This window comes from Protomyctophum parallelum (assembly GCF_964188405.1).
Source record: "Protomyctophum parallelum genome assembly, chromosome: 9".
NCBI lineage: Eukaryota > Metazoa > Chordata > Actinopteri > Myctophiformes > Myctophidae > Protomyctophum > Protomyctophum parallelum.
The window spans coordinates 36346370-36374330 of NC_139706.1; the positions used below are offsets into that span (position 1 = coordinate 36346370).

Consider the following 27961-nt stretch of genomic DNA (forward strand, 5'->3'; position numbering starts at 1 on the left):
GGTCCCTATGACGAACTTAGTTACCAGGGGTGATCGGGTCTTTTCCGCCCGGGCACCTAAAATCCTAGAATATGGAACGCTCTGCCGGTGCATGTTAGCAGATTTAGCACCATCTGTGCCTTTGTTTAAGTCACTTTTAAAAACCCACCTTTACACAGTGTTTTATACCCCAAATGCTTTCTCGTTTTCATATTACTTTTGATTGTGACTTGCTTTATGTTGTTTTTTAACCTTGCTCTCCACAGTGCCACATTTCTTTCATTTTTAGTTTTTGTGTCTACTACTAATAATTCCCAATGCATTTTTCCCATAGACATTTCAAAAAGTATTTATTTAAAGACGGTTACACCGCGGACAAAGCCAACTCGAGCCGTGAGAAATCATGACAATAAACACAATATTTTGGACCAAACAAATAATTACAAAGAAGAAAAACAAACAAAAAAAGTGTTGTAACCTCACTAACCTGCCGTTTTCTTCTTCTTTCTAATTCTTTGTTCGGCCCAATTTTTTTTGTTTGTTGTCATGATTTGTCACAACTCGAGTTGTTAAAAGGCTTAAAGGTCTTTAAATAAATACTTTTCGAAAAGTATATGAGGAAAATGAACGAGGAATCATTTCCTGGGCCCTGTTAGGGGGCGGGACTGTGACGCTCTATTGAGTTGCGCTTGAAATGTAATTCTGCAAACTGTTAATAAATACTTCAATCAATCAATAAATCAATCAATCAATCAAACTAGTACTATTGTTGGTCAGCATCTGCACAATGGTGAAAGTGATTGTTGTACATTCATCACAGAAAGCAGTCCTTCAACTGAGGTGCTCTTAATGACATAATTTGACCAGAAGAGAGAGGCATATTCATAAGTAAGAAGTAGACTGTTATTTAAACTGAACAACATTCAGATACTTGGAAATTATGGAATTGAATTGGTTGATACTGCCATCTAGTGGTAAAGCACAGGACATACTGACCATGCTTCACCTGGCCTGACTAATTCAAGTTGTATGTTGGTTGGAAAAATAAATTAAATAAATAATAATACAGACTAGTAGGACGTAGCACGTGGTAGGAACATGTTATTCCAACCAGTTCCTTTCCCCTCCATCAGGCTCCATCAGACTGCATGTTTTTTGAGTTTTTTGCAGCCACTCCAATGACCAGCAACTGTGCTATATCCGGTGAATTTACGTCCATGTGACGTCCATTAATATGCATTGTCCTGTCCAAATAAACAAATAAAGTAAAGTAAAGCAATGTGGACATTAATAAAACAACCTAAAAACCATAAAAGAGTAAAAGTTCACAGCAAGGCCTGGATACGATTTTTTTAATTGAACAGAAAAGTGAATGAGGTGTGGGTGTAATATGTAGGTGTTTGATAATCAACTTATTTCATTTAGACCAGTGGTTGTTACTGTTTGCAATGTTTAATCCATCTATGCTCCATTAGTTTCCGCTGTCCACTGGTCCATCGGACTCCACATTCCAGACCTGAAACGATGAGGTTAGCGATAGGATGGGATTGAAAGTGTGTGTACAGAGTTGTGTGTATGTCTGCTCGTTTGATGTGATATAGGTGTTGTTTGAGGCGTGTTTCTAATGTGTGTTTGGTTTCTCCATGTCATGTCATGTCATGTCATGTCATGTCATGTCATGTCATGTCATGTCATGTCATGTCATGTCATGTCATGTCATGTCATGTCATGTCATGTCATGTCATGTGTGTGTATGTACAAAGTGGCTGTTGAGCTGTTCACACTGTGCATAGGTGCATGATGGGATGCTGAGTTTTAGTGTAACAGTACAGAACCAGATGCAATAGTATTTGTTGACCACCAAGTGTCACTGTTGCACCACTCACTTCAGACAGATCTGATTTTTGTGAGGGTACCTGGCTCTATTTTCGTCCTCACTAAACTTCTTATCCCTAAACGTCTTTCCCATTTTTTACTCTTTTGAAAAACATTTTTGAATAGTTCAACTAGATGATCTACATCGACACGTTGTGAGCTTGTAGATTGGCTATTTTAACTATTCAAATTTGTTTTTCAAATAGTATAAAAATGGCAAAGAAGTTTAGAATAAGGGGTTTAGCATGGATGAAAATAGAGCCCCTAGTTCCTACCCTAGGGAACATGGGGAGAACATGCAAACTCCACACAGAAAGGCCCTTTTTTCGCCACTGATGACGTGGAGGAGAGAACACGCCCCCATGTGTCCCCAGCGGGAATCGAACCCAAAACCCAATACTGATAATCTTAACAATGTATTGATGTAATTGTTGTCTGTGTGAAACCATGCAGACGTCTGGCTTTTTATCAGCTATACTTGGGTGTGGTGATCAGCTATACTTGGGAGTGGTGAGCAGAGGAAAGTCACGTAGAATGGGGTGAGAGGCCAACATTCCATGTGACAGAAATGTTTTACTATGGGGCTAATGGTAAAGAGCTTATCTACTGTACTGCCATTACCTACAGCCAGTCTCATGACCTTGAGGAAAGAATTTACCACAATTGAAGTGTGCCTCTTGCTTCACGTGAGGAAAAATATTCAAAAGAAAATGTAAACCCTTAGTCTAATCACCAGTATAGTCTACAAACATTGTTGTATCATTTTGTGGTACTATACAATCTACGTAAAGTTTATGTTTTCATCCAAATAAATCCTAATGGGCCATATAAGGCAATAAGAAAAGTAGTAAAGTTAAAAAAGGACGGTCTGTAAATCTTACCTGTTAATTGAAGGTCAAAAAAGGAATGACTTGTCAAGCCATGGGCATCAAAGCAGCTCTATTTCACTTTCCTTCCCATAGTCAGGTTGGTGTGGTCTAGACTGAAACAAGAGCAGAGATCCATTATGATTTACAATGCCTCATTCATTACCATCCAGCGCTCTGAAGGTCAGTGGTTGATTAAATCTCTCGCTGTGCTCCTTTATCATTTATTGAGTTCAATCCCACTTAAGCAAGTGAGAAAAATACTCTCATCACAGGCTAATCTTTATTGGAATACTAGTTCAGAGAAGACATTTTGCACACCCTATCTGACATGTGGTTAATGAATGTGGACTCTCAGTGGGTGCTTAAAGCATAAAGACCATGTAACAGGATCCGGTTGAGAACAGGATGAGAAAGTGTTCACGGTCATACAATCTCACAAAACCCACATTCAACTGGCACCAAGCTTATGTGGGTTATCAGGGACAAAAGACAGCACTTGGCGATATTCCTCTGTGGTAAGATTAGTGTCATTTATCAAAAGTGTGCAAACATCTTGTGTATTATAGAACATTGCACCTACAAGATCCTTCACAGCTTCATTCCTTCGAGGTTGTGCATTCCATAAATTGTGGCATCTTTCAGTATTAAGAATTTGAGCGGTTTCAAGACACACCCACAAGCCTCACATGAGAAGTTTGAAAGAGTGGTGATGACAGCAGCAGCATGCAGGCTGACAAGACAGACAGTGTTCTTTTTTGTGTGCGTTTTCTTTTTTGTGTGCGTTTTCTTTTTTGCAAAATATCTGGCATTAGTCAGTCAGTTTTCAAGGTTAAAGGATGCAGGCAGGAGGAAAGCCCAACAGGAGAGCTGCCCTACCAGGCTCATAATTACTCCCTGGCAGGTTGAGGCTGGGAACTTGGCAACAACCTGAATGCAAATGACACCGCAGGAGGCCTGGGTGTGGATGTTCTGAAAGCTAGGCTGTTTTGCTTTCTATCAGCAATACAGGACAATGTATTAATGACACACTCTTGGCCTTACATAATATAATTCAAGTGTTCAACAACGCTGCAGTGTAGCTGAATGAATGAGTGACAAATAATCCCCTACAGTCTTGATTAATTCATGATTCAGATAATGGGGGGAAATTAATTGGTCAGGTATTGAAGTCTACACCACACAGAAGAAACTGGAGTCCAAAATTATATGCACCCATGCACTTCCCTTTAGGCTTTAAAGGACTCAAATAACCAATTGAGAATAAAAAAAACCCACCTAATTATGTTTCCTGCCTTTATTGTATAACACCATGACTTATGAAAATACTTGATTGTGCAATTGTTCCCAGTTAACCATGATGTAATGGATATGACATTGTTTTTTTGTGTATGCATGCACACACACACATACACACAAAAACTGTGTGTGTGTGTGTGTGTGTGTGTGTGTGTGTGTGTGTGCGTGCGTGTGTTTATCACATAAGCCACACGAGCAAAACGCACATACGCCAGGAAGGCATGAGGCTGGGGCTAGCATCTTGCATAAGGCTTCTGGGGAAAACCAGAGGGATTCTGGAATGCCAAAGTTAACACGTGTCTAGTTTGTGTGTGTGTGGGTGGGGGGGGGGAAGAGAGGGGGAGAGAGAGAGAGAGAGAGCATTTTAGTCATTGTGCAATATAAAGGTAACCTCATGTGGAAAGATAGTTTGGATATTGCAAATAAGCTGGAGGGAGGTCATCTAAAAATATAAAACTCGATCATGCGAATGCAACTCCAGAAACACAACAAGGCAAGGCAATTCAACACTATTTGTATAGAACATTTCAACAAAAAGGCAATTCAAATGCTTTATACAAAACATTACAAGCATTAAGACAAAGTGCAAAATAAACAAATACTGAAAGGACATTTGAATGCAATGACAATTTTGGTGAGATAATAGAAAATAAGAATAAGCTAAAATAAAACAGATAACAATACAATATTTAAGTTGCAGTGCATTTATTTAAAATAACTGAAAGTAGCAGACATTGTTCTCCAGACATGTGGTGCATAAAACTGAATGCTGCTTCTCCACATTTAGTACTTTAGTTTTGGGAACAGAAAGCAGACCTGTCCAACCTGAGAGGTGTGGATGGTTTAGCTGTTTAGCCTTAGCCTATAACCTACTGTATAAGTTCAGATATGTATTTTGGTCAATTGTTACAGTTGCGGGGGGACATAAAACTCACGGATTGCAGCTTTAATTTAGGAAGGTTTGGGGGTAACACCAAACATTCTGTCATACCTGTGGTTTGAAAGGTGTCATCCTTCATTTGGAGATACTATAGTGAATGCGACATTACCTCTCACAGCTTATACTCTCAGCTCAAAGTGCACCTTCCCCATGTGTAGTGTACTGTCATGCAGCAGCCCATCTAGCATCTCAGTGTGGGCCCTGATATTTAAAACTTTTCCAACTTTGCTGCTCCAAATCATTAGCCTATGCATACACACACATACTGTGTACACACACACACACACACACACACACACACACACACACACACACACACACACACACACACACACACACACACACACACACACACACACACACACACACACACACACACACACACACACACACACACCTGGAGTTTAATTTAAAAAATCTTCTGACATTTATATACTGTATCTGCCTAAACCAACACTGCACACTGTAGGATATAGGGCATGGCTTGGCACGGCATGATTTGCTGCAAGATAAAGATAACAGACTTCCCCAGGGAGTCAAGAGAACCTCATAAAAATTTAACAACCACTTAAGGAGATATCTACACAGAATCCCCAGAGTTTTATTGAAACATTGTGTTTCAATAAGACTCAGCTTCTGTAGGGATAGGGGTGGGAGTATATTATACTCCCCAGCATATTTGCCAGTTAAGTTTGGGTGACACTGCAGTATAATATCTGCCTGGCCTGTTATAGCCTCCAACAGGAAAAAATATTGTGATCCTGGGGAAGAAACAAAGTCATAGAATTATGTAGTCCATCTGTGTGATATATGTAACTTTTACAAGTTAAAGCATGCGCTGTGAAAGGGCACATTCAGTGCCAAATCATGAAAGTGCCTAGGGCAGTAGGGTGTAACTTGTAAGGCAGTGTCACAGTGTAAGCCAATCTGTTTGTGTGTGTTTGGCACTGTTTGCATGCTTGCACGTGCACATGTTCATGTCTGCAAAAACGTGTAAAACATATTGAATTTCAGCAACTTCATGGCACCCATTTCATTGTCTCCAGTGTCTGTAGAATTCCAACACAAGCATCTCACACTACTATATTAGGAAATGTGTGATTACCTGGACCAAGTCTCATTAGGAAAAGTATTTAAACCCACAATGGCACACATCATCATACATCACCTCATTCCGGCCTATACTGTATCACAATTTGCGTTCTCACCATCGTCTTCAATGTTTGTATTTATGCAATGTTTGTGTTTACACAAACACTCAAAACTGGCCATTCAATATCAATGGCATGCAATGCAGTGTTGTTTTTGGCAGCAAATTTTGATTTTAGTTTTAGTCAGTCTCTTGAATAGTGTTAGTCTAGTTTTAGTGGACTAAATATAAGATTTTAGTCGACTAAATCTACAGTTGATTTAGTGGACTAAAATGTATTTTGGCGGGCCTTGATGCCGTCGTAATGACTGTTTTTACACTTGCTGAAAATAGATGTACAAGCTCACAACGCGTCGCAGTGCGATCCGCTGTGAGCTTGTAGATCTGCTATTTTCAGCATGCAACCGTGTAAAATGACTTATACTGGATCTCTTGTCCACTAGTCCCTTCCTAACATTTTAGTCTAGTTTTTATTTGTTGACGAAATTGTCAGTAAATCAAACAGGAACATATATAGTGCTGGATCATGACTACAATATATGAGACATAATAATGTGCCTACTGCAGCAAGGCTGACCTTGCTGAGATGTCTCTCGTAGCCTAACTACTGTATGCCACAGATCAGGCAGTACACAATACATATCAAGTACACTGTGTCTCACGTTCAAGTACACAGACATGGGCAACTCATAGCCTAATTTTCATATAGTTTCCATTTAGTTTTCGTCAGTGAAAAAAGGTAGTCGACGAACATTTTTCGTCTTAGTTTTAGTCGACGAAATCAACACTGATGCAATGTTTGTGTTAGGACTGGTGGGATATTACACACTCGTTAAGTAAGCACCCTTACTTTTAAGAGTGTGCGGCCGAGCTGTGCCCAAGCAAGGTCACTCAGTGACAAGACAATTTCTATATAGTGCCTGGAAAAAGGAGTGACGCGTCAGAATTCTCCAGGATAGACCAGCTCTCTGTCCTGCGCTTCGCGGGGCCCCCAAATCTGTGGACTGATATGATCGAATCCGAATTCGTGACGTAAGAGGTCGTATTTGCTTTCATATGTGTCTTTGCTGTTCACATGTATATATCACATGACCATTCAATTTGGGATAATTGTGGGCAATCAATAAATGCCAGATCTTGAGAATCCATAATTTTAAGTGTACAGCCTGTTTATTGGACTATTAGATAACCCTCTCAACAGGATGGCGCATCAGGACAATGTTTGTGTTTATACACACCCTCAAAGCTGGACATAGGAGGGGCTAGTGGCCCTCAAAATGAATGCGGAGGATTCTACCCCACTTGTCCCAACAAACATTCTTAATATTTAAAAAACAAATGTGTTTTTTTTGGTTAAAATTATATATTATCAGACAATCCTATAATATACAAATAAATTACAGGTCAAATTACTGTATATGACAAGTAAGAAACTGTGAAGCTTCTAGGACTCTGCTTAGACTGTACATTGCCATGGTCTGACCATATCAACAAGGTACTTGACAAAATGCAAAGAGCACTTGCAATATATAACACATGCAACCGATGGTCTGCTTCAAAAATTACAAGTTGCTCAAAACACGGCTGTCAAACTAGTTCTGAGTTGTTCCTATAGGACAAGTGTTGAACACATGCATGAGCATCTCACTTGGCTTAGTGTCAAAGTAAGACTTTCTTCTAGTTTAGTTGTACATTTTCATAGTTCACACCCAAGACTCCATTTGTATATTCTAAGATATCTTACTGCTCAGCAAGAATGAAAGGAAATGTATAGTGCTAATGGGGCTCTGTATAATAAACAAACAAACTGCTGTGGTCATCGCCATTCTCTTACAGTAGTAATTAGAACGACCAGCCATTATCAAATGATGGCAAGGCAAAGGCACACACTTGGCAGAGTTTATATTGTTTATTTTCCCCCCAAATGACAATTCAAAAGTGGCAAAAACAAAAGAGACCATCAGATTATCTGTAAATGGAAAATAAAGAATATACAAAAAGTCCTACAAAAACAAATGATCAAAAGATTAGGCCAACCAAATTCTATAATAAGAAACAAATGCATTTTTACAATGGTTTTAACTTTTAACTAAAATATTATTACAAAACCTCCTTGGAGACAGCTAGTGACAGCTCTTGAGCACTCCGCAGTCAAGACAGCAGCAGACAGCAGACTGTCAGACAGACCAAATAATCAGGATGTCAGTTCTGTTCACTAGAAATATACCGGCACACAAGTACACAAGTATGTACAATTTCATTTAAGTCATAGATATTGTTATAATGATATAATCATGAGTTGCCCATGTCGGTGTACTTGAACTTGAGACACAGTGTACTTGATATGTATTGTGTACTGCCTGAACTGTAGCATACTTTATAGATAGGCTATGAGAGACATCTCGGTGGCAGCAAGGTCAGCCTTGCTGCAGTAGGCACGTTATTTTGTCTCATATCTTATTGTCACGTCATTATGATCCAGCACTATATACAGTATGTTCCCTGTTTGTGTAATAAACTTTGTGAACCTTTAGCGTGATACTGTCTCGTGTCCCGTTATTTGTTCTCCCGGGCCCGCCGCCGCAGTCGTCGTAACAAAGGAATAATTAAACTGGATTGTCACACACCACCCAGCCTGCACACACTACCTGTCTGCCAGAACCAGACGAGGGTCCAGAGGGTCAGTGTCCCTCTTTGACACAGTCAAAACCTTGCCATAGGCAAGGAGTTGGTTTGGCTGAATTTGGCTTCAATCAGTGGTTGACTGGTGTGTTTCCTCCTGGCAATGACCTGAACCCCATTTTGACTCTTTTAGGTTCCAGAGCTGAGCCACGAGAGAGATGAATGTGATTTGTTGGTTATGGTTTTATTGAATAAATAACTTAAGTTTGTAGGCTAGTTTGTGTCCATACACCACCACCCAAGCGTGCTGCACTCTTGACGGGCATGTATAGCCTACACTTACAGCACAATCAGTTGGCATTGTCCCTTTCCATGACAATGTGTGGTCACATTGTCACATGAGCCTTTATCATATGACAAATAGAGACACAAACACACTGAAATTATACCACTGACTCCACACAAGGTGGTTTGTCAGTAGGCTATAATGGCACACTATGTTGTCACTGTAAATTATTATTGCATTTTCATCAGTCAAAATTATAATTTGACAGCAAGATAATAAAAACATAAAAGACTTTTACATGTCAGCTTTACCTTGATGCTCATACAGTGCTGCTTCGTTCTCAAACATAACATGTGAGAGCACAGGTGTCGTTGCCCTCATGGCAACTGGAAAGTGGTGCATTTTGGAGCATCCGGCCCCCTGTAGTTTTATCCGGCCTGTTATTAGGCTAATTAGCGTGCACGGTTGCCTGCCCTCACAAGCGTTGAAGGCACTACACAAACCTATTCCCTCTCTATGGCAAGGCAACACGATTATGCATCGCCATGATTCTAAGGAGTTCTCTGGTTCTCGTATTCCTAAAGTGACTTGGATATTTATAGCCAAGGGAAATAGAAGCGTCACAGACGGACTAGTTCTTACTCAACCGCGTGCAGCAAGAGGTACACGCCGTTAACATTGCAAATGGCTCTCTCTCTCTCTCGCACTCTCTCTCATACCCTGCACGCTGGGGACAGTCGGGCGGATATATTTGGACTGATTCAAAACTCGAATGAAAGACTGTCTGCAGTCTGCACTACATGGAAAGACGCATGGACCAGCTATGTTTTCCACCCGTTGTGTGTAGCAGATCCGTCCAGGGGAAGCAGGGGAAAAGTCTAAAAAGGACAAAGTTTACTCACTCCACGCAGGGGTATTTAGAGTCAGAGTGCCCTCACCCTGCCTGGACGCTCGGGAGGCACCTGAGGAATTTGCGTCTCGGGCCAAAGGAGGGACGGCTTGCCTTGCTGCCTCGTGAGCCGCTGGGGGTGCGCGCGCGCGCCTGTCTTTCTCATCCCCAGTCGGTTCATTAATGAACCCCGCATTTCTACCGGTGCGGAGGACGGGGGAACCGACATGCATAACGGGACGTGCAGCACGGCAGTGATGATAACCACGATGAAAAGCCCCCGGTCATCCTCCGAATCCTCGCCGATAATGACCTAACAAACAAGTGGCCTGTATCCAACAATAATTGCAGTTTTTCCCGCAAGAGAGTGAATTAACAAGCGTCGCATAACATCCTATTTGTAATTTTGTCCAGCACCTTGTAATCAATTGCTGGGGACGTGCGGCCAAAATGAGGTTGAAGGGTGTGTTTTTAATCCTCTTTATGGGTTCCTTTACCGCTTATTACATTTATGAGCCCATTCCCGAGGAGATAGAGGAAAGATGGAAACTTATGCTGACCAACTCTTTCTTCAGAAGTCTCAGCCATCTGGTAAGTATACAGATAAGCGTTTACCTTTTTGTGAATGAAGGTTGTTGTGTAGGCTACCAGATTATGTCATACTAATCCATGCATTGTAATAGTCCTGCTCACCTGTTCTAATTATAGAGCCTATTAAGGAAATTACGTTAATGTATATTGCTGTGATGATTAGATTTGTCTGTGGTGTCACATCCTTATGTCTGCAAGCAGTGGTGGAACCTATACTAGGCTACTCATAGGCTATTTATTAATACATTAAAAAATGTAAGGGGAAAAAGTAAAAGTGCTCATTAGCATAATGACCCATATTTCACAGTCATATGCCTTAATGCCTATTATTGGATTGTAGTCATATTGGTCGCATTAAACCTATAGCCTATCTATATAGGCTAATCTAATAATACATCATTAGTTATCAGTTCATCTATATTTTGTATTAATTTAAATCTGCAAAGTAACTACCTAAAGCTGTCAAAAGTAGGCTAAAATAGGCTACCTCAAAATCATAGTAAAGTAAATTTATATTTTTTGCACATAATTAAAATAACAAATATAAAGAAAGCAGTACCAGGGAACGTAACTGTATTAATTCATTTACAGTATGAACATTCTAATTGTGCTTTATTTATTCATCTACTGTATATTATTCATGTATTAAATTCATTAACAGTTTTTTTCTGGCCTCTTTCTGTGTCTGTCTCACTTGCTCATACTTTCATCATGCGTCACAACAGCACATATGCACGCACACTCACACCCACAAAAGAGAAACTGAACTGTAACCACTTACTACCTCAGGCCAGGGCTCTGTAGTACTAGTGTATTTCCTGTTATTGTGAGGAAAGCTTTCACTGAATATCACTGCAACATTAGCCAATCATCAACCTCGTAGACCGGCTATTTTCTGCCAAAACCTTCCCCACAATACGGATGCTGGGGTTTAAGTACTCAATTCATCATCAATACATACAATGCATGCATTTCATATCAGCAACAACATGCACTAAAAGTAAATATGAATATGTAATTCTGGGAAAATTGCAAGTGTGGCTGCATCGACCATGGATGTCACACTGACCCTAAAAAGTATATACAGAAAAAATCAAGTTGGGCAATTACTAGGCCTATAGTCTGGATAGCTCTGGCAACAACACTAATTCGGAAATACGGAAAAGTGTGGTTGCTTCAGTTTTAAATGTGGGTGACGAATCGAAAAGTTCTGTGGCTGTTGGTATGGTAATGTTGCTGTTGCCAAGTTTGGTGCTAGTAGGCCTATAGTAGCCATGTTCCCCATGTCTGTGCTGGATCTATGGGGGAACAGTCATAAGAGCTTCCTCTGGTGTTGTGCCCATGGACAGTTGGCTTTTCCTTGTGCAGAACCTTGAATGGATTTACACTTGAGTGAGTTTAGTCCAATTTATAGGAACATATATGTGATCCTGACAGTGGATTTTACAGATGACTGCTGAAGTTGTGATCATGTGTTCAGCTGATCTGTGTTATGCACTATCAACCTCTGACTGCCTGCCTCACATGACCAGTCATGCACTTTTGCTCTTTGAATGAGTTATTTCTATTGGGGATATACTTCTGTTGGCTTTTATAGTCATATGGTTTCTTTTACAATGCAGTATTCACCAAGAGATGTGTTATATTATAGTCACACAATTGAACACATAAGCCATTTATTGAAGCTAAAAGGCTTAAAGTTATTTTATTTTGACATTTGAATGGGCGTAGTCATGGTGGCCATCAAGAAGCTGGCTCATGTAGCCTATTCTCAGTGCAACTACTGTAGCTGCCAAAGGGAACTCTGAACTGTCATTTTAGCACAACTATCGGAATGGTCTGCAGCTGGTGTGCTTATGTCTTTGTGTTCTTAATGTTTAACAGTTGTATTGAATTGAGAATGTTTTGAATACAATGGATGGACTTATCTGCCTCTCTTTCACTCACATTCTCTCCAGGCAGACTTGAGCGAGTTACTTGGACTGAAGGACTACATGGGAGTGATGTACTTCATCACCCTGGCTGAGGGGGTGGTGCCTGTATCTGATGAGTATGTGCAAGTGACAGAAGAACAGCTTGACGGAGTGGAGGTGGTGCTGTACCAACCCAAGCTGCTGGGTGCTCACACTGAGCTCAGGAGGGCTGTCATATACCTACACGGAGGAGGATGGTGTCTAGGCAGCTCCCGTGAGTCAATGGTTCTAAGCTTCTTTGCCACTGAATACATTTAAACTTTTAATATAAATGTATATCTAACTATAAATGCACCACGTCTCTGTCTCTGTCTCTGTCTGTGTGCACGTAACTCGAGAACCATTTGCCCCACCGACTTCAAATTTGACACCCCCACAGGGAGTGTAGTGCCCAGCCTTGAGTCGGTGGCATACACCATTGTCCAGAAACACCACAAATGGCTCTGGTCAGACTTTGCCAGTGGACCTAATGAGCCCAATCCCCTCACCTGTGCAATTTCCAGCCTCTGCCTCAGCCAATTGATTGCCATGGCAAACCCACACCTGCCAATTGATTACTTAACCAGTCCACTTTTCACAGTCAGTTTGCACTCTTCAGGCACACACAAGTCAATTTTGAAAAAGTGTACCCCTGGAGAAAATGTATGTACCCTGGTATAAATTGCCATGACGCTCCAAGTACTCTACCTTGGGTCTAGGCTTATTATCCTGCCCTCAATGTCTTCACATAGTAGTACAGTTAACTGTATAATATTCAGGCACATTTCAGCCACCTATTTTTCCCATTAGGACCACTCTACGCAACGTCATCAAACAGCGATGCACACCTATTCAGTATTTAAGTCCGACGTCATTTTGTAGTGCTACGTTACATCCGGGTCCAAGTGGCACCAGCTCCCATCCGCATCTCATTGTAAATATATATTTAGAATATATGTTTAGAATATCTAAACGCGTGAATCTTTTTACAATGACGTTATTTTTCAGAAAGGAAGCCATTGAGGGTTAAAATGGGTCTTAATGCTTCCAACTCGAGTAGAATTATTAATGTTTTGTACAAGTGTCCATGACAACAAAAATATATGATGTGGAGACAATAAAGACTATTATTATCATTATTATTGAAGGTGGCAACAGTGCTCCGTAAAATATTTCGGGGGCATATTTAGAATGTGTGCAGGCTTGAGTATGTTGAATCTAGTTTGCATTAATGAGGATTTAGTTGACACAATAAAATAAAATGGCGATAGTATTCCATGTGGGGCAGACGGCCTGTCACAGCCAGATTTGGGAGAGCAGCACAGCTTTGTTGTTGCGAGGAAAGCGGTAAAATTAGACTTTCGTGGTTGTTTTCGTCTCAGATTTAGTCAGACGGAGCGTCGCAGTATAACTCTATCGGGACACAAAAGCGACACAAAAGTAGGACCCGGAAGTATCTCAGGAGGGGGCGCTCACGTCACAGCTAAAATACTGAATGGTAACATCATTCTACAGGCCACAGGTTTCTATCTTACACCTTTTTTTGTTGTTTTTGTTTTTTTCCCCGTAGCGCTAGAGCGGTGGCCGGTTGAGCTTCTAGTTAGGAGAATGGAAACAGTTGATCAATCAGAGCCAAGTCTACACACTCGCATATACAACAGTCACACTCCGTGTGAAGTGAGGGGCGCTCTTATCATCGTACAACACATATGAAGTAAATTCTCCATTCATTGTCAATGGGAATTTGTGTAGAACAAATCGCTGATTTGCTCGCTCTTATCATCCTACATCATCATGACATAACATTTCGATTTACTCAAACACATATGACGTAAATTCTCCATTGTCAATGGAGAATATAAATAGCCGATTTGCTCGTCCTCAGATGACGTAAATTCTCCATTCATTGTCAATGGTGTATATTGGAGAGGCTAGCACTCCTCAAAAATCGACCTGTTCCTAAAACTGTTGTTACTTCAGAGCTAATTCGACTATTGAACGAGCAAAAATCATACCCTCCCTCACATTCATGTTGGATCTCTGATATACTATACTTTTTAAAATTGGAAAAAATTAAATATACACTGCGTGGTTCCATCTCCAAATTCAGCAAAGTATGGCAGCCTTTTCTTACACTCGTACCCCCGACTGAACCTGATTAGCTGTTACCTGGTCTTGCCTGGATGAGGCATGGTTTGTGACCATGAGCTGATTTGTATATCTATTGAATGAGCTAGAGCAACCATTTTGTGCCTAATTCTAAATCTTCATAGCTACCAACACAAATAACAGTATAAGCCTATTACCTTAACCCTTTGGGGTCGATATAATTTCCCCTTCTGATCAATTTCCGTGCGGTCTCCATGTGGAGGGTGTGTGTGTGGTTCCATAGGATCCAGTTTCCACAATATACGCAACTTCGCCACCTTCTACACCCAGTCGAGGGTAGCCACTATGAGGGAGACATATTTTCTGACCAGCATGTTCAGGTTGCTCGTATCCCCGGCATTAATGTGATCCCCAGCAGGCAAGGAAGAGCATCATGTTAGTTCAGGCACATAATCAAGCTCCTGCAGCTTTCAGCATAGTCAGCTGATGTCTCAGCTGAGCAAGTACAGTAGGCTATCAGTTCAGTCTCTATCCCTGTGGGGGATTTATTGGAGGCCCCCTCTTGATCCTAAGGGAGGGGGTTTCTGAACAGAACCATGAAGCCAAACATAAAGGTATCACAACATTGTTTATGCTGCTATAAATATTAGTGGTCCTGACTGAAGTTCTCTCTGATGTCATGAAAATATCCTTGCTTAAAAAAGAAATGTTTCTCTCTCTCTCCTAACTTGAAGAAATATTGCTGGAGTGATGGCACCTCAGAGGGTGGCCAGCCTGGGTAAGCCAAGACTAAAGGAATTGAAATGCAATTTGACACAGTTCACACTGTCTCTGCAATCTGTTGAATTGCAATAATGAACTCTGTGGCAATTGAAAAGGCTTTCTGACTTTCTGATTTTTCTTTTAACCAAAACATATCACCCTATTATCCTTTAATCAAACTACAAAATTATACCTGTAAACTGTTAATAATTTAAGATATTATTATCCTTGCGTGTAAAGGTATTCCATTATTGATAACACAGTGGAAAGCACTATCTTTTAAATGTTTTTTTTGTGTGGCTTTCGCCTTTATTTTATATATTTTATGGAGGGACAGACAGTAGGCTGACAGGAGATGGGGAGAGAGATGGGCGGAAGACATGCAGTAAAGGATGTTGGGATCGGGAGTCGAACCCGTGGCACACTGCCAGACTGGGTTACCAGCCAAGGTGCCTGGACCACTGAGCCATGGCCCAGGCCAGGAAAGCGCTATCTTTTGAACCATTTGTTGATATAGGTCTTACTAAATAAAACTACTAAATAAGTGAAGCAGTGAGCACATTTTCAAACCAACTAACCATCACCCTTAAATTAACCGCACATTCATGATGGTGGACAATTATTTCAGCAGTTAGTACACCATGGATGGTTAGAATAATGAGTGGACATGGCCATGGCATCGACCTGAAAGAGTGAGATGTCTTCACATGAGCCGTACGTTAGCAAAGACACTATAGCACCTCCAGTATAGATCCAGGGACAGATAGTTGTGAGTGATACAATGTTTTTGTTGGTAATTGTTATAATGTTGTAATCATGAGTTGCCCATGTCTGTATACTTGAACTTGAGATACAGCGTACTGTGTACTTGATATGTATTGTGTACTGCCTGAACTGTAGCATACTTTATAGATAGGCTACGAGAAACATCTCAGCGGCAGCAAGGTCAGCCTTGCTGCAGTAGGCACGTTATTATGTCTCATATCTTGTTGTCACGTCATTATGATCTAGCATTATAATGATTAATTGCGCATAAAGTTATATATTTAAAACCTTTTTTTTGTTTCAATCTTGATGATTCATGAGTTTATGAAAATAAAAAATCCTATCTCAAAATTAGAATTAGAATAATTTATGAGAAAAAACACATTTATAATACAGAAAAGTTTTTTATTTTCAATAATATTTTTATTGATTTTTACATTTTATGACAAAGACAACAGACAAGACAGGAAAAACAAAACAAACAAACAAAAACAGACAGCTCAGCTCAGGCACGTTGTGGAACAAAGGACACAATTATACACTTATACCAAAAAAATAGTGCAAAAAAGTGCAAAAATAATATACAAATATGGACACATTTGCAGTTTGGTGCTTGAAAGTTTAGATGGGTTAACAACTCCAGAGAAAATAAAATAAAATATATGCATTATACATACATACATACATACATACATACATACATACATAACAATAATATCCATAACTTTATCAATCAAGGTTAGTGGCATCGCTTCTGTCCAGGAACCCTATGGTCAAGGTGGTATAATACAGAAATGTTGACCATCTGAAAAGTACGTGGCCTGGGCTACTTTTAAACACATTATTTCATCAATGGGGCGTGGCATGGAGGAGATAAGTCTGTGGCGCTTTTGAGGTGTTATGGAAGCCCAGATTTGCTTTGATAGCATGCTTTAAACTAATTTGTTTTGTTGAATCTAGTGTCTCACACCTTCCTCTTGACAAGAAAACTCTGTGTAGTTCAGGTCAGGACAGTTGGCTGGTCAGTTAAGCACAGTTATACTATGGTCAGTAGTACACCAATTACTAGTAGTTTTGGCACTGTGGGAAGGTGCCAAGTGCTGCTGGAAAAGGAAATCAGTATACATAAAGCTTGTCAACATACAGAAGCACACAGTGCTGTAAAATATCCTAATAGATTGTTGTGTTGACTCTGCAATTGATAAGACATGGCCCCAAATCATTGATTTGGGGCCATGTTATCTGCATGATGTTGGTCCACTGACAGTGACAACTTCACTGTTTATGGAAATTCAGATTTTCCGTTCCAATTCGATTTGGCACCTCCCTACAATGCCAACTGACCTTTGTCAAGAGGAAGGTGTGAGACACTAAATTCAAATGAATTTAAAGCTGATATCAAAGCAAGTCTTGGCTTCCATGACACCTCAACAGTGCCACAGGCACATCACCTTTATGCCACGCCCCACTGATGAAATAATTTGTTTAAAAGAGCAACTGTATATGTAGCCATTGTTTGCAATAATCCTAACCTGTAAACAGTGTTGGTGTCTGGCATAATGATTATTTCTGCATAATCTGACATATTGTTTGAGTGGTAAAACAATCCTTTCCAGGTCGAACATTGGTATTAATTTAATAAATTGTCCTGCATCATGGTATTTTCTTCACTTTAAGTGGTAAAACAATGCATCTGTTTTTCTGTGGCTTTTAAAAGTAAGCTATATCTCTCTGATTCTATAGACAAATCCACAGAGGGGCCCCCTGCGCACAGCCTGTCAACAGAGTTATTTCCTGTAAGTGGCGCCAACATAGCTGCGGTGTAAAAAGTCATTCCTATTACTACAGTGAATGGGAAAGTGATTGATGTTCGTCAGCTCACGTTACTCTTTTACCTGCTTTTTACTAACACTAACGTTACAAAGATGCCCAGAACATCGGGACTTACCTGTGTAGTTTATGGCTGCTCCAATAGTAGTATTGGCAAAATTCAACTTTGGAGAGAAACGGAATGTCAAGAGAGGGTGAAATGCAGAAACTACTTTACTTCCACGGTACAGGATACTACAGCAAAATGGTGTGTTGTTCTGTAAGAGTAACTTTGACATGTGTGGCTGCTATACAGGGTGTTTATTTAACTAAATGTGAATCTGGACCCTTCTTTCAATCTCACAGTTAAATTAACACATGCACGGATTTTGCTGTGTATTATGTGTCCATGCAGGGATGAGTCCATATGATCTCCTGGCCAGAAAAATGGTGACGGAACTCAACGCAGTGGTCCTCAATGTAGAGTGAGTATGTCACTCTGTATCCATTGAACTGCCGAGTTCCGCTGGGGCCCAGTGGTTATTTCTTATTTTATATGCATGACATTTAACAACCGGTTGTGGGAGAAGGACTGTGTATAATGTATAAGTCAAACCTGAGCCTTATGGTTATTGAAAAATATCCATAAAGGCTAATTGCTGCTCGGATTTGATTATCTTGCTTATCGGCTATACCTTGGCCACGTCCCAGCAATAATTGTTGGCACTATCTCTGCCAACCTTGCAAAAAAAGTTACCTTTGTTACCTTACCTCCAGCAATGGGGTTGCATGTGTTTGGTCCAATGTACAGTACTAACTGTCCGACAGTCATTAGTCCGACACCCTACGCCAAACTTAACCCTAACTTCACAGGGAAGCCACGAGTGAGTCTTAACCAGCCACATGTCAGGAGCCACGGGTGAGTCTTAACCAGCCACGCATGTGTCGGACTGTTGGTACGTCGGACCAACATATGTGCCTCCACCAACGGGGGAAGCCTCAATGCCCTAGAGGCCTAGAAAGAAGAAGTTAGAGTCAGTCAATTGACAGTCATGTCTTTTACGATATCAACACATAATGTTTCATGTTACCCCTAAAATCAGAAAGTTATATACCTATTTTTTGCTTAAGAATATTCATCTCCACTACGTCGCATCCCCGACCGTTGATGATCGCTCTCTGCACGTTTGCGAAAAATGTATTGTCCTATCTATAAAGGCAGAAAAGACCAAAAATATAGTGTGTGTGTGTGTGTGTGTGTGTGTGTGTGTGTGTGTGTGTGTGTGTGTGTGTGTGTGTGTGTGTGTGTGTGTGTGTGTGTGTGTGTGTGTGTGTGTGTGTGTGTGTGTGTGTGTGTGTGTGTGTGTGTGTGTGCCACCTGTTATCCGTTGGTTCGCACAACAATGTTAAAAAGTTGTTGGACCCGTTTGTATGACTGGCAGCGCTCGCTGTCTTTGACTTTATTAGGTTTCATCAAATTAGTGTCGGATGGTTTGACTTCATGCCGTTCCGCTAGCATCCCGTTGGCTGCGTCGTTACCCGTTCGTATCACCAGCAGCGCTCGCTGTCTTTGACTTTATTAGGTTTCATCAAATTAGTGTTGGATGGTTTGACTTCATGCCGTTCCGCTAGCATCCCGTTGGCTGCGTCGTTACCCGTTCGTATCACCAGCAGCGCTCGCTGTCTTTGACGTTAGTTTCATAAAAGTAGTGTCGGATGGTTTGACTTCATGCCGTTCAGATAGCATCCCATGGCTGAGAGGTCGGCTAGAGGCATAAAGTGGCTGGTTGCCTAGAGACGAGGCAGCCAATACGGCAGCCAATGTAAATGATAGCTTGCTAGTACAGCCACTACGGCAGCCAATGAGAGATATAGCTTGCTAGTCCAGAAAGGTAAAGCGTACGGCAGCCAATGAGAGAGATAGCTTGCTAGTCCAGAAAGGCTAAGCGATCGTGCTTCACACAGCAGCTGGTAAAAAGAAAACAACAAACATTGGATAACAAGCAACGTCACTCTCTACGTATTTGTCTATGGGCTCAACGGTGCAAAGCTCTCTGTTTACCGATCAATCTTCCATCCCACTCTCACCTATGGTCATGAAGTGTGGGTCACGACCGAAAGAATAAGGTTGCGAATACAAGCGGCCAAAATGAGTTTTCTTCAACGGGTGGCTGGCATCTCCCTTAGAGATAGGGTGAGAAGTTCAGTCACACGAGAGAGACTCGGAGTAGAGTCGCTGCTTCTTCGCCTGGAAAGGAGCCAGCTTAGGTGGTTCGGGCATCTGGTTAGGATGCCTCTCGGGCGTCTCCCTAGGGAGGTCCTCGAGGCACATCCCACTGGGAGGAGACCCCGGGGCAGACCAAGGCGCAGTTGGAGGAAACACATCGACTCACTGGCCTTGGAACGTCTCGGGATCCCCCTGGAGGAAGTCACTAATGTTGCCCTGGAGAGGGAAGTCTGGAGCTCTCTGGTGGAGCTGTTGCCCCCACGACCCGACTACAGATAAGCGGTTGAAGATGGATGGATGGATGTCTTGCGGACATGCCACACCAACATTTCTCTACTTCACTAGCCTCCTTCATCCTTCTTGTATCTACTACTCGATACCCTTTTTTTGAACATCCACATGACCACAGGCTAGTTTCTCTTATATATTTCATTAAAATAAATAAATATAAATATATATATATATATATATATATATATATATAAATAAATATATATATATTATAGGCTACAGTACATGCTTCTGCACCAGACATATTCATGCTTGGTGCTGTGCTCCCAGTGTGCATACTTTCACTTATCTCGAGTTCATGAAGAGGACAGTTTATTTTCTCAGAAACAAAATGGGGTATAAATTGTGTAAAATTTGTAAAATAATCAAACAGTCACTCACACCCCCACCAAGCCCCTTTTAGTGCAGGGACTGCCTTTCACTGAGCATTCTGGCCTGTCCAAACCTTTCACTCCTTACCATGGTTTAGGTGGAGAGCGGAGACAGGCCAGAGCAGCTCATGTCATGTGCTGATCAGTCCCATTGCCGTCATCATTTGATCTTTAGTATCTTAATAGTTTATAATAAGTTACCAGTAAGACGCCTGAGGGCGAGAACCGAGGTCGCGCTGAAACAACAGAGCTTCTTAATACGGCAAAGTTGAGAAGCAGTTAAACTATTAATCTGGTGTCAGTGATGTCAGATGTAGAGTTACTGGCCAGCTCATATGCAGATCTAGCTAGTACGTCAATCCATGCATGGCTATCCAGGGTTTGATGAGGTCAGTGTTGTGATCTTCACATATGGAGATCCATGTGTTGTACCAGCTTGGTTCATTTGCAAGTGTGACTCATGTTGCGGCAACCAGAGTAATCTAGTAAGAGAGTGGCGACACACTTTGATCTCGCCGCAAAGCAGTGTGCTATAGGCTATATTTCCAAACATTGGAACTATCCCATTGAGATAGAACGAGCATTTCCGCATTCCATTATTACAATGTGAGTCAACGCTAGTGTCGCCACTCTCTTACTAGATTACTCTGGCGGCAACCACACTGGTTATGAGATCGGCACATATTATGGCCATATATTGACATTCCAGCTAATCAGGGATCTCCATATATGGGCACAACCGGGATTATTAGCGCATCGTCTGGGAATGCCCATATGCCTTTTTCCCGTTCTTTTTTAATGTTTTCTGGCCTGAAACAACAGAGCTTCTTAATACATAATACATACTGTAACAGCACAGTTGAGAAGGAGGAGTTCAACTATGAATCTGTTATCAGTGAGGTCAGATGTAGATTGGTGGTGGAATAACACCAGGGCCAGATTAACACCTCTGAGGGCCCCTGGGCACTGAAGCTCGAAGGCCCCCCTGCACATCTTTTTTGTGCACTCATATCGCGCGTGCAAACTTCTGGACATTTTGGGGCATTTTGGGGTGGTTTTATGCCCTTATATTGGCCTATTCCCGGCCGCCTACCCCGCCCCAGAGTGACAGCCAGGCAGTAACTAACACATTGTTTTTATTTGACCCACATAGTAAGCAAATGGGTGTAGACAGTGTATTTCAGTGTTTCTACCTTTTTTTTTGTTGAGCCACCTGATGCGCCGGCTCGCGACGGGAGACTGGCGGTGGCGACACTGGCGTTCCCTGGTCAGACGGATGTGCCGCTCGTCGGCAGTCTCCTCATTGAGAGTGTGGAGGTCGCGCTGCTGGGTGACGGCATACTGCTGGGCGAGTGCTGTCGCTTTGGCATGGGATCAACTTTGACCAAAAATGCACAATGAAAAACGGGTATGGCCAGGGTTCATGGCCATGGCCAGGGTTCATGGCCATAGTGTGTAGGATGCATGACTTTGAGGACATGTTCAAGGGGGCCTTTAGCAACTCCCGGGGCCTTAACCCTGTGCAAAAAGCATGGAATACGGATGTGTATATTACAGGAAACTCCCGTTAAACTTTCCAACAAACTCCGGTAAATTCCTGAATTGTACCATCACACACATATTACCGTATATTAACTGTATATGCCCACTAAACTTGAGGTTTACGGGCAACTGTGGCACTGTGGTTGTATTACAAGTACTACAAGTATTTGGGTTCATATAGTCCTTCCCAAAAGGACTTTCAAACTAGGAAGGGTCAGCCTGCAATGACATGCATAAGATCTGGTCATCCCAGTTTAGTAAGATGTTAAAAGTAAAAATATTTAGGACGACCGTTGAGCCGATTCTACTCTATGGCTCCGAGACAAAGAAATTAGAGAAACGGTTGGATGGCACTTACACCCGCCTTCTAATGAGAGCGCAAAATCTATCTTGGAAGAGCCACCCATCAACTAATCTAATATACGGCAACCTTCCCCGTGTTTCTTCACTAGTCAGATCCAGTTGAACACGGTTTGCCGGCCACTGCTACAGAGCTGACAATGAGGTTATATCTTCCCTTCTTCTTTGGAGTCCTAGAAAACTGTCGTTCCCTGATGTCATCGCTGATGCATCAGTAGGCAGGAACTGGGGATGGCAATGAAGGACCGGAATGTCGAAAAATGATGATGACTGTGGTTGCTTGCAACTACATGCAACTAACGGCTGCGAGTTGCATGGTGAATCATTGGTGTTGTTTGGGCCTAATTGCTTTTAATTATCCTGTTGTATTTCCTCCATTTACCTGTGAATTTCTCCTTTTTTGTTTCTGCCAGATACCGTCTGGCCCCAGCGCACCACTTCCCGGAGCCATATGAGGATGTTTACCGCGTGGTGAAATATTTCCTCCAGAAGGGTGTGCTTGCCCAGTACTCTGTGGACCCAGGACGTATCGCCGTGGCTGGGGACAGCGCTGGGGGGAATCTAGCAGCTGCAGTGTCTCAGCAGGTACTCAAACTCCTGTATATCTTTGGGCGGGGGGGGGGGGGATTTGGGAGGTCAACTCAGCACAAACATACAGGGGCAACGAAATAGTCAGTGACAGGCCACACTGTATTTTTCACATGAAATGAAATGACGTCTCCAAACTTATTTTCAGGGTTTTCATAAGATTAGATTGCGCTCTTCGCCAACGTATGAATGGCTCTGGGTTGCTAGGAGACCGATGAAACCGGAAATGAAAAGTCCACCTCCCATCTGTCTCAATGTAAATAGATTTACTCAAATGTATTTATCTCTGACTCTTTTCACAGATTGTGTTTTTGGTTAAAATAAGCTTCATTCATGGCCCATAACTAAAGTACAGATGATCGCAATTACAAAATGTATGTTTCGGCCGGTGAAAGTAAATACTTTCACCAAATTTACACAGCCATTTACTTCCAGTGTCTCTAAATATCAGTGACCTGGTTTCTGAATCTGAACATATTTAATCTCTTGACCCTTGTGTAGTTAGTGTGTGGGTAGTGTGTGTAAATATTCTACGCTGCTCTCACCTTTAGAGCATACGCTGAAGTATTTGCAGCTTTCAACGACGAAAATCCAGCGAAAAATGGTCCGTCGGCATGTTATGATCATCAGCACCATCGGCCATTAAAATGCGCTACAGGATCCGCCTCCATGAGGCATTGTAGTCCAAACAAACCCCCCGTCCACTTACATTGAGCTCAATTTCCCAGAAGCCCTAGCAGCCCAGATGATGACTTGATTTTCGGTTTCGTCATCATAACGCGACGGCCTCAACATCAGGTCCCGGATAAATCCGCTGTTTCTTTTTAATTATTTTAAAACAGCGAATTAAACGCATTAATCAAATGTCGGGTATAGCGTTTTACATGCGGTGGAACACTGGATTAAACAATTAGCGGCCGTCAAACTACATTGCTTTATATGTATTTTCAGTGAGTCTCTCCAGGGTTTTAATAGGGAGGGGGCAGGGGCAGCATTAGCTCAGGGGTAGAATGACCGCTTGGGAACCGCAAAGTTCCCAGTTCGATCCTGGGCTCCCCCTAAAGGCCCCATAGACTGCAGTCACATCCAGTCAGTGATGGGGCCCCCTAAAGGTCCCATAGACTGCAGTCACATCCAGTCAGTGATGGGGCCCCCTAAAGGCCCCATAGACTGCAGTCACATCCAGTCAGTGATGGGGCCCCCTAAAGGCCCCATAGACTGCAGTCACATCCAGTCAGTGATGGGGCCCCCTAAAGGCCCCATAGACTGCAGTCACATCCAGTCAGTGATGGGGCCCCCTAAAGGCCCCATAGACTGCAGTCACATCCAGTCAGTGATGGGGCCCCCTAAAGGCCCCATAGACTGCAGTCACATCCAGTCAGTGATGGGGCCCCCTAAAGGTCCCATAGACTGCAGTCACATCCAGTCAGTGATGGGGCCCCCTAAAGGCCCCATAGACTGCAGTCACATCCAGTCAGTGATGGGGCCCCCTAAAGGCCCCATAGACTGCAGTCACATCCAGTCAGTGATGGGGCCCCCTAAAGGCCCCATAGACTGCAGTCACATCCAGTCAGTGATGGGGCCCCCTAAAGGCCCCATAGACTGCAGTCACATCCAGTCAGTGATGGGGCCCCCTAAAGGCCCCATAGACTGCAGTCACATCCAGTCAGTGATGGGGCCCCCTAAAGGCCCCATAGACTGCAGTCACATCCAGTCAGTGATGGGGCCCCCTAAAGGCCCCATAGACTGCAGTCACATCCAGTCAAATCTGATTTATTTCTCAAATCTGATCTTTTGGCCTGACCATTCACACTGCATTTGCAAGTGACCAGATCGGATCGGTCACAGATCTGTGCAGCAAAATCCAGCCTGAATCAGATCTGTGCCACATCCAGATTGGAATCTGCTTTATCTGTTTAAATAAGTCTAAACCCCAAAAAGTCACATACAAGTCACATGGAATCTGTTTTAGATCAGGTTGTTGCATTCAGACTGAGACGGATCTCCTCAAATCAGATTTGAAACCACCTCTTGAATGTGACTCAAGTCACATTTGTAAAAATCGGATTCCAGGTGACCTGTCTGCATTTAGACTTTTCTGATTCAGGCTAGATTCAGGCTAGATTTGGCTGCCAGTGAGCAAGACACTGAACCCCTAATTGCTCCCGATGAGCAGGTTGGTGCCTTGCATGGTTTCCTCCGTCATCGGTGTATAAATGTGTGTGAATGGTGAATGAAATTTCTGTAAAGCGCCTTGGATAAAGGCACTATATTAATGCTCCATTTACCATTTACCGTAATTTCCGGACTATAAGGCGCACCTGAATATAAGCCGCACCAGCCAAATTTAGGGAAAATCCCAAATATGTACATATACAAGCCGCACCGGACTATAAGCCGCAGGTGGCCCCCTAGTGGCCGTCACGTTACCTCAGAGCCTTAGATGGCTCTGCGTTAGCTGTAAAAATCCATAGATTAGCCGCACCGTTGTATAAGCCGCAGGGTTCAAATCATGGGTAAAACGTTGCGGCTTATCGTCCGGAAATTACGGTATTTTATTTACCAAATTATCTTTCTCCTCTGTCCCTACAGTTACAGAAGGAGCCAGGGCGGCAGGTTCACTTGAAAGTCCAAGCACTGCTGTACCCTGTACTACAGGCATTGGACCTCTACACCCCATCATACATGCAGAATCAAGATATGCCCCTTCTGCCACGCACCCTCATGGTGCGCTTTTGGAGTGAATACTTCACCAGTGACAAGGCTCTCTTCAAGGCCATGATGGCGAACACCCACAACAGCCCCGAGTCAGCACGCCTGTTCAAGTTTGTCAACTGGAGTGTTTTCCTGCCCGAATCCCTCCACGGGAAATACAACTACAGTGCTCCCCCTGTACCACAGGAAACAGGAGAGGAGGTGGCCAATGTGGTTGTGCCATCTCAATCCATTGCCGATCCACGTGCCTCGCCGCTGCTCGTACCAGATGACGCTCTATGCTCTCTTCCCAAGGCCTATGTTCTGACGTGTGAGTACGATGTTCTCCGGGATGACGGCATCATGTACGCCACACGTCTCCGTGCTGCCGGCGTGGAAGTGACACACGAACATTACGATGCCGGTTTCCATGGAGCACTGATGTTCACGGTGTGGCCCAATGACTTCCTGATTGCACACCGCATGACGGAAAACTATGTCAGATGGCTCAAGGAGAACTTGTAAAACAGAAGGAAAAAGTGTTCAATGGTCATTCCTGACAGTGCAAGTGTGACAGTGTTTTTTTGTGTTCAATAATTGGTTTGCAAAGCAAAATCACGCCGGATGATTTTCCAGCACTGAATAATAAAAAAGCATTAAATAATCATAATTTTGTTATAATATAATAATATAATATAATATTGAATCTGACTTGTTTGCACTCTATCTTAATGTAGATTAGAACATAGAAATGTAAAGGACTGCACACTTCACAGACACAACATACTGTGCTCTGGTAAGGGTATATTATAACCAAAACAGGTTCTTGCATCTGGTTTAATTTAAAAAAGCAACTCCAAAAAGTATGGCCAAATATTGGGCTTCCTTTCATTTCAACAGTCACATAATGAAGAAAGCTTGTGAACGTTGCCAAACAGTAATAACCCGTTGGAATGTGAACTGTGGACATGCTGTCTGCCACGGGTCTTCTGTGTACAAAACGTAGATCTTCCATAGCCCCAAGGTGCAGCCTCCATGTGAGATTAAATATCCATCAATCTGTCTTTCTTTCTCGCTCTCGATAATATCTACTGGTATATTCTTTTCCCTCTCTCTCTTACAGTGTGACTGCTCTGAACATGAAATGACTAGCAGAGACCACAGAGGGAAAAGCTTAAAACTACAAAAAAAAGGAAAGAAAGGAAAACAGAAGCATAATTTTAGAGTGACTTTTTGTGTTTGTGATAAAAAATATATTATCAATGCTTTGAGACTGAAAATGGGTCACAGTTGATAGGAAACAGTTGGACGTCAAAGTGATAACCAATTGAAGTTGCTGGAGAAACCAATTTTTTTCTTTTCCACATCTCTTCTATATTGAAAACAAGAATAATCCATTGACTTCTATAACCAAATTACACTTGATCACCAAATACTATAGCTGCTGACACATCAGAAATCCTTGCCTGAGTACTGCACCATACCCTCTCCTTAACATACACTTGTAAATAGGATGTGTATTTTAAAAAAAAAAGTCCCCTGTGCAAATGAGAAGGGACGTGTTATTTTTAATCTATTCTGACAATAAATGTAATGATCGAACATCTACATTCTTGACCCTGTCTTTGTTTCTCTGCCGAGAGAGAGAGAGAGTGAGAGAGAGAGAGAGGTGAGTGAAGTGAGTGTGTGTGTTGCCAACCATTGAAAAGCATGAATGCAGCTTACTTTTGTCCAATCATGAACACACTCATGCTGCTGTATAGTGGCACTTACCCCCTGTTGCTAATAGGATGGGTTAAATGCAGAGGGGAAATTCCTCATAATGTGCAAATGTGCTACGAACAAAAATACCACAAAGGAGTGGGGACCATAATGCTGTCAGGATTTATGGTGTGGAGGTTTATTAACTGACCAATAATAAGGCTGAATGGGATACTACCGTATGAGACAATGTGCAGGACCAAGTCATCTTTGAGCTGCTTGGGTAAAGATTT

General features: G+C 42.2%; 1 protein-coding gene and 1 long non-coding RNA gene across 2 annotated transcripts; one reads left to right on the top strand and one right to left on the bottom strand.

Moving 5' to 3' along the window:
- Nucleotides 1-1371: 1371 nt before the first annotated feature.
- LOC310864892 lies at nt 1372-9512 on the bottom strand. The gene is made up of 3 exons (XR_014569770.1): nt 9329-9512; nt 2736-2836; nt 1372-1495 (listed from the first exon to the last, which is right to left on the bottom strand). It is a non-coding gene; the product is annotated as an uncharacterized lncRNA (long non-coding RNA).
- Nucleotides 9513-9732: 220 nt separating this feature from the next.
- Nucleotides 9733-27575, top strand: aadac (arylacetamide deacetylase). The gene is made up of 5 exons (XM_083773714.1): nt 9733-10497; nt 12456-12684; nt 18310-18379; nt 23099-23270; nt 25866-27575. Exons 1-5 carry the CDS (start codon nt 10357-10359, stop codon nt 26490-26492), a joined length of 1239 nt encoding a protein of 412 aa, XP_083629840.1. The 5' UTR covers nt 9733-10356; the 3' UTR covers nt 26493-27575.
- The last annotated feature ends 386 nt before the right edge of the window (nt 27576-27961 follow it).

Bases quoted from the DNA above. Each gene is read 5' to 3' on its own strand.
- aadac (XM_083773714.1), top strand. From the start codon at position 10,357: ATGAGGTTGAAGGGTGTGTTTTTAATCCTCTTTATGGGTTCCTTTACC. The intron at 12,685-18,309 runs GTGAGTCAATGG...GTGTCCATGCAG, and splicing joins ATGGTGTCTAGGCAGCTCCC to GGATGAGTCCATATGATCTC. The intron at 18,380-23,098 runs GTGAGTATGTCA...TGTTTCTGCCAG, and splicing joins GCAGTGGTCCTCAATGTAGA to ATACCGTCTGGCCCCAGCGC.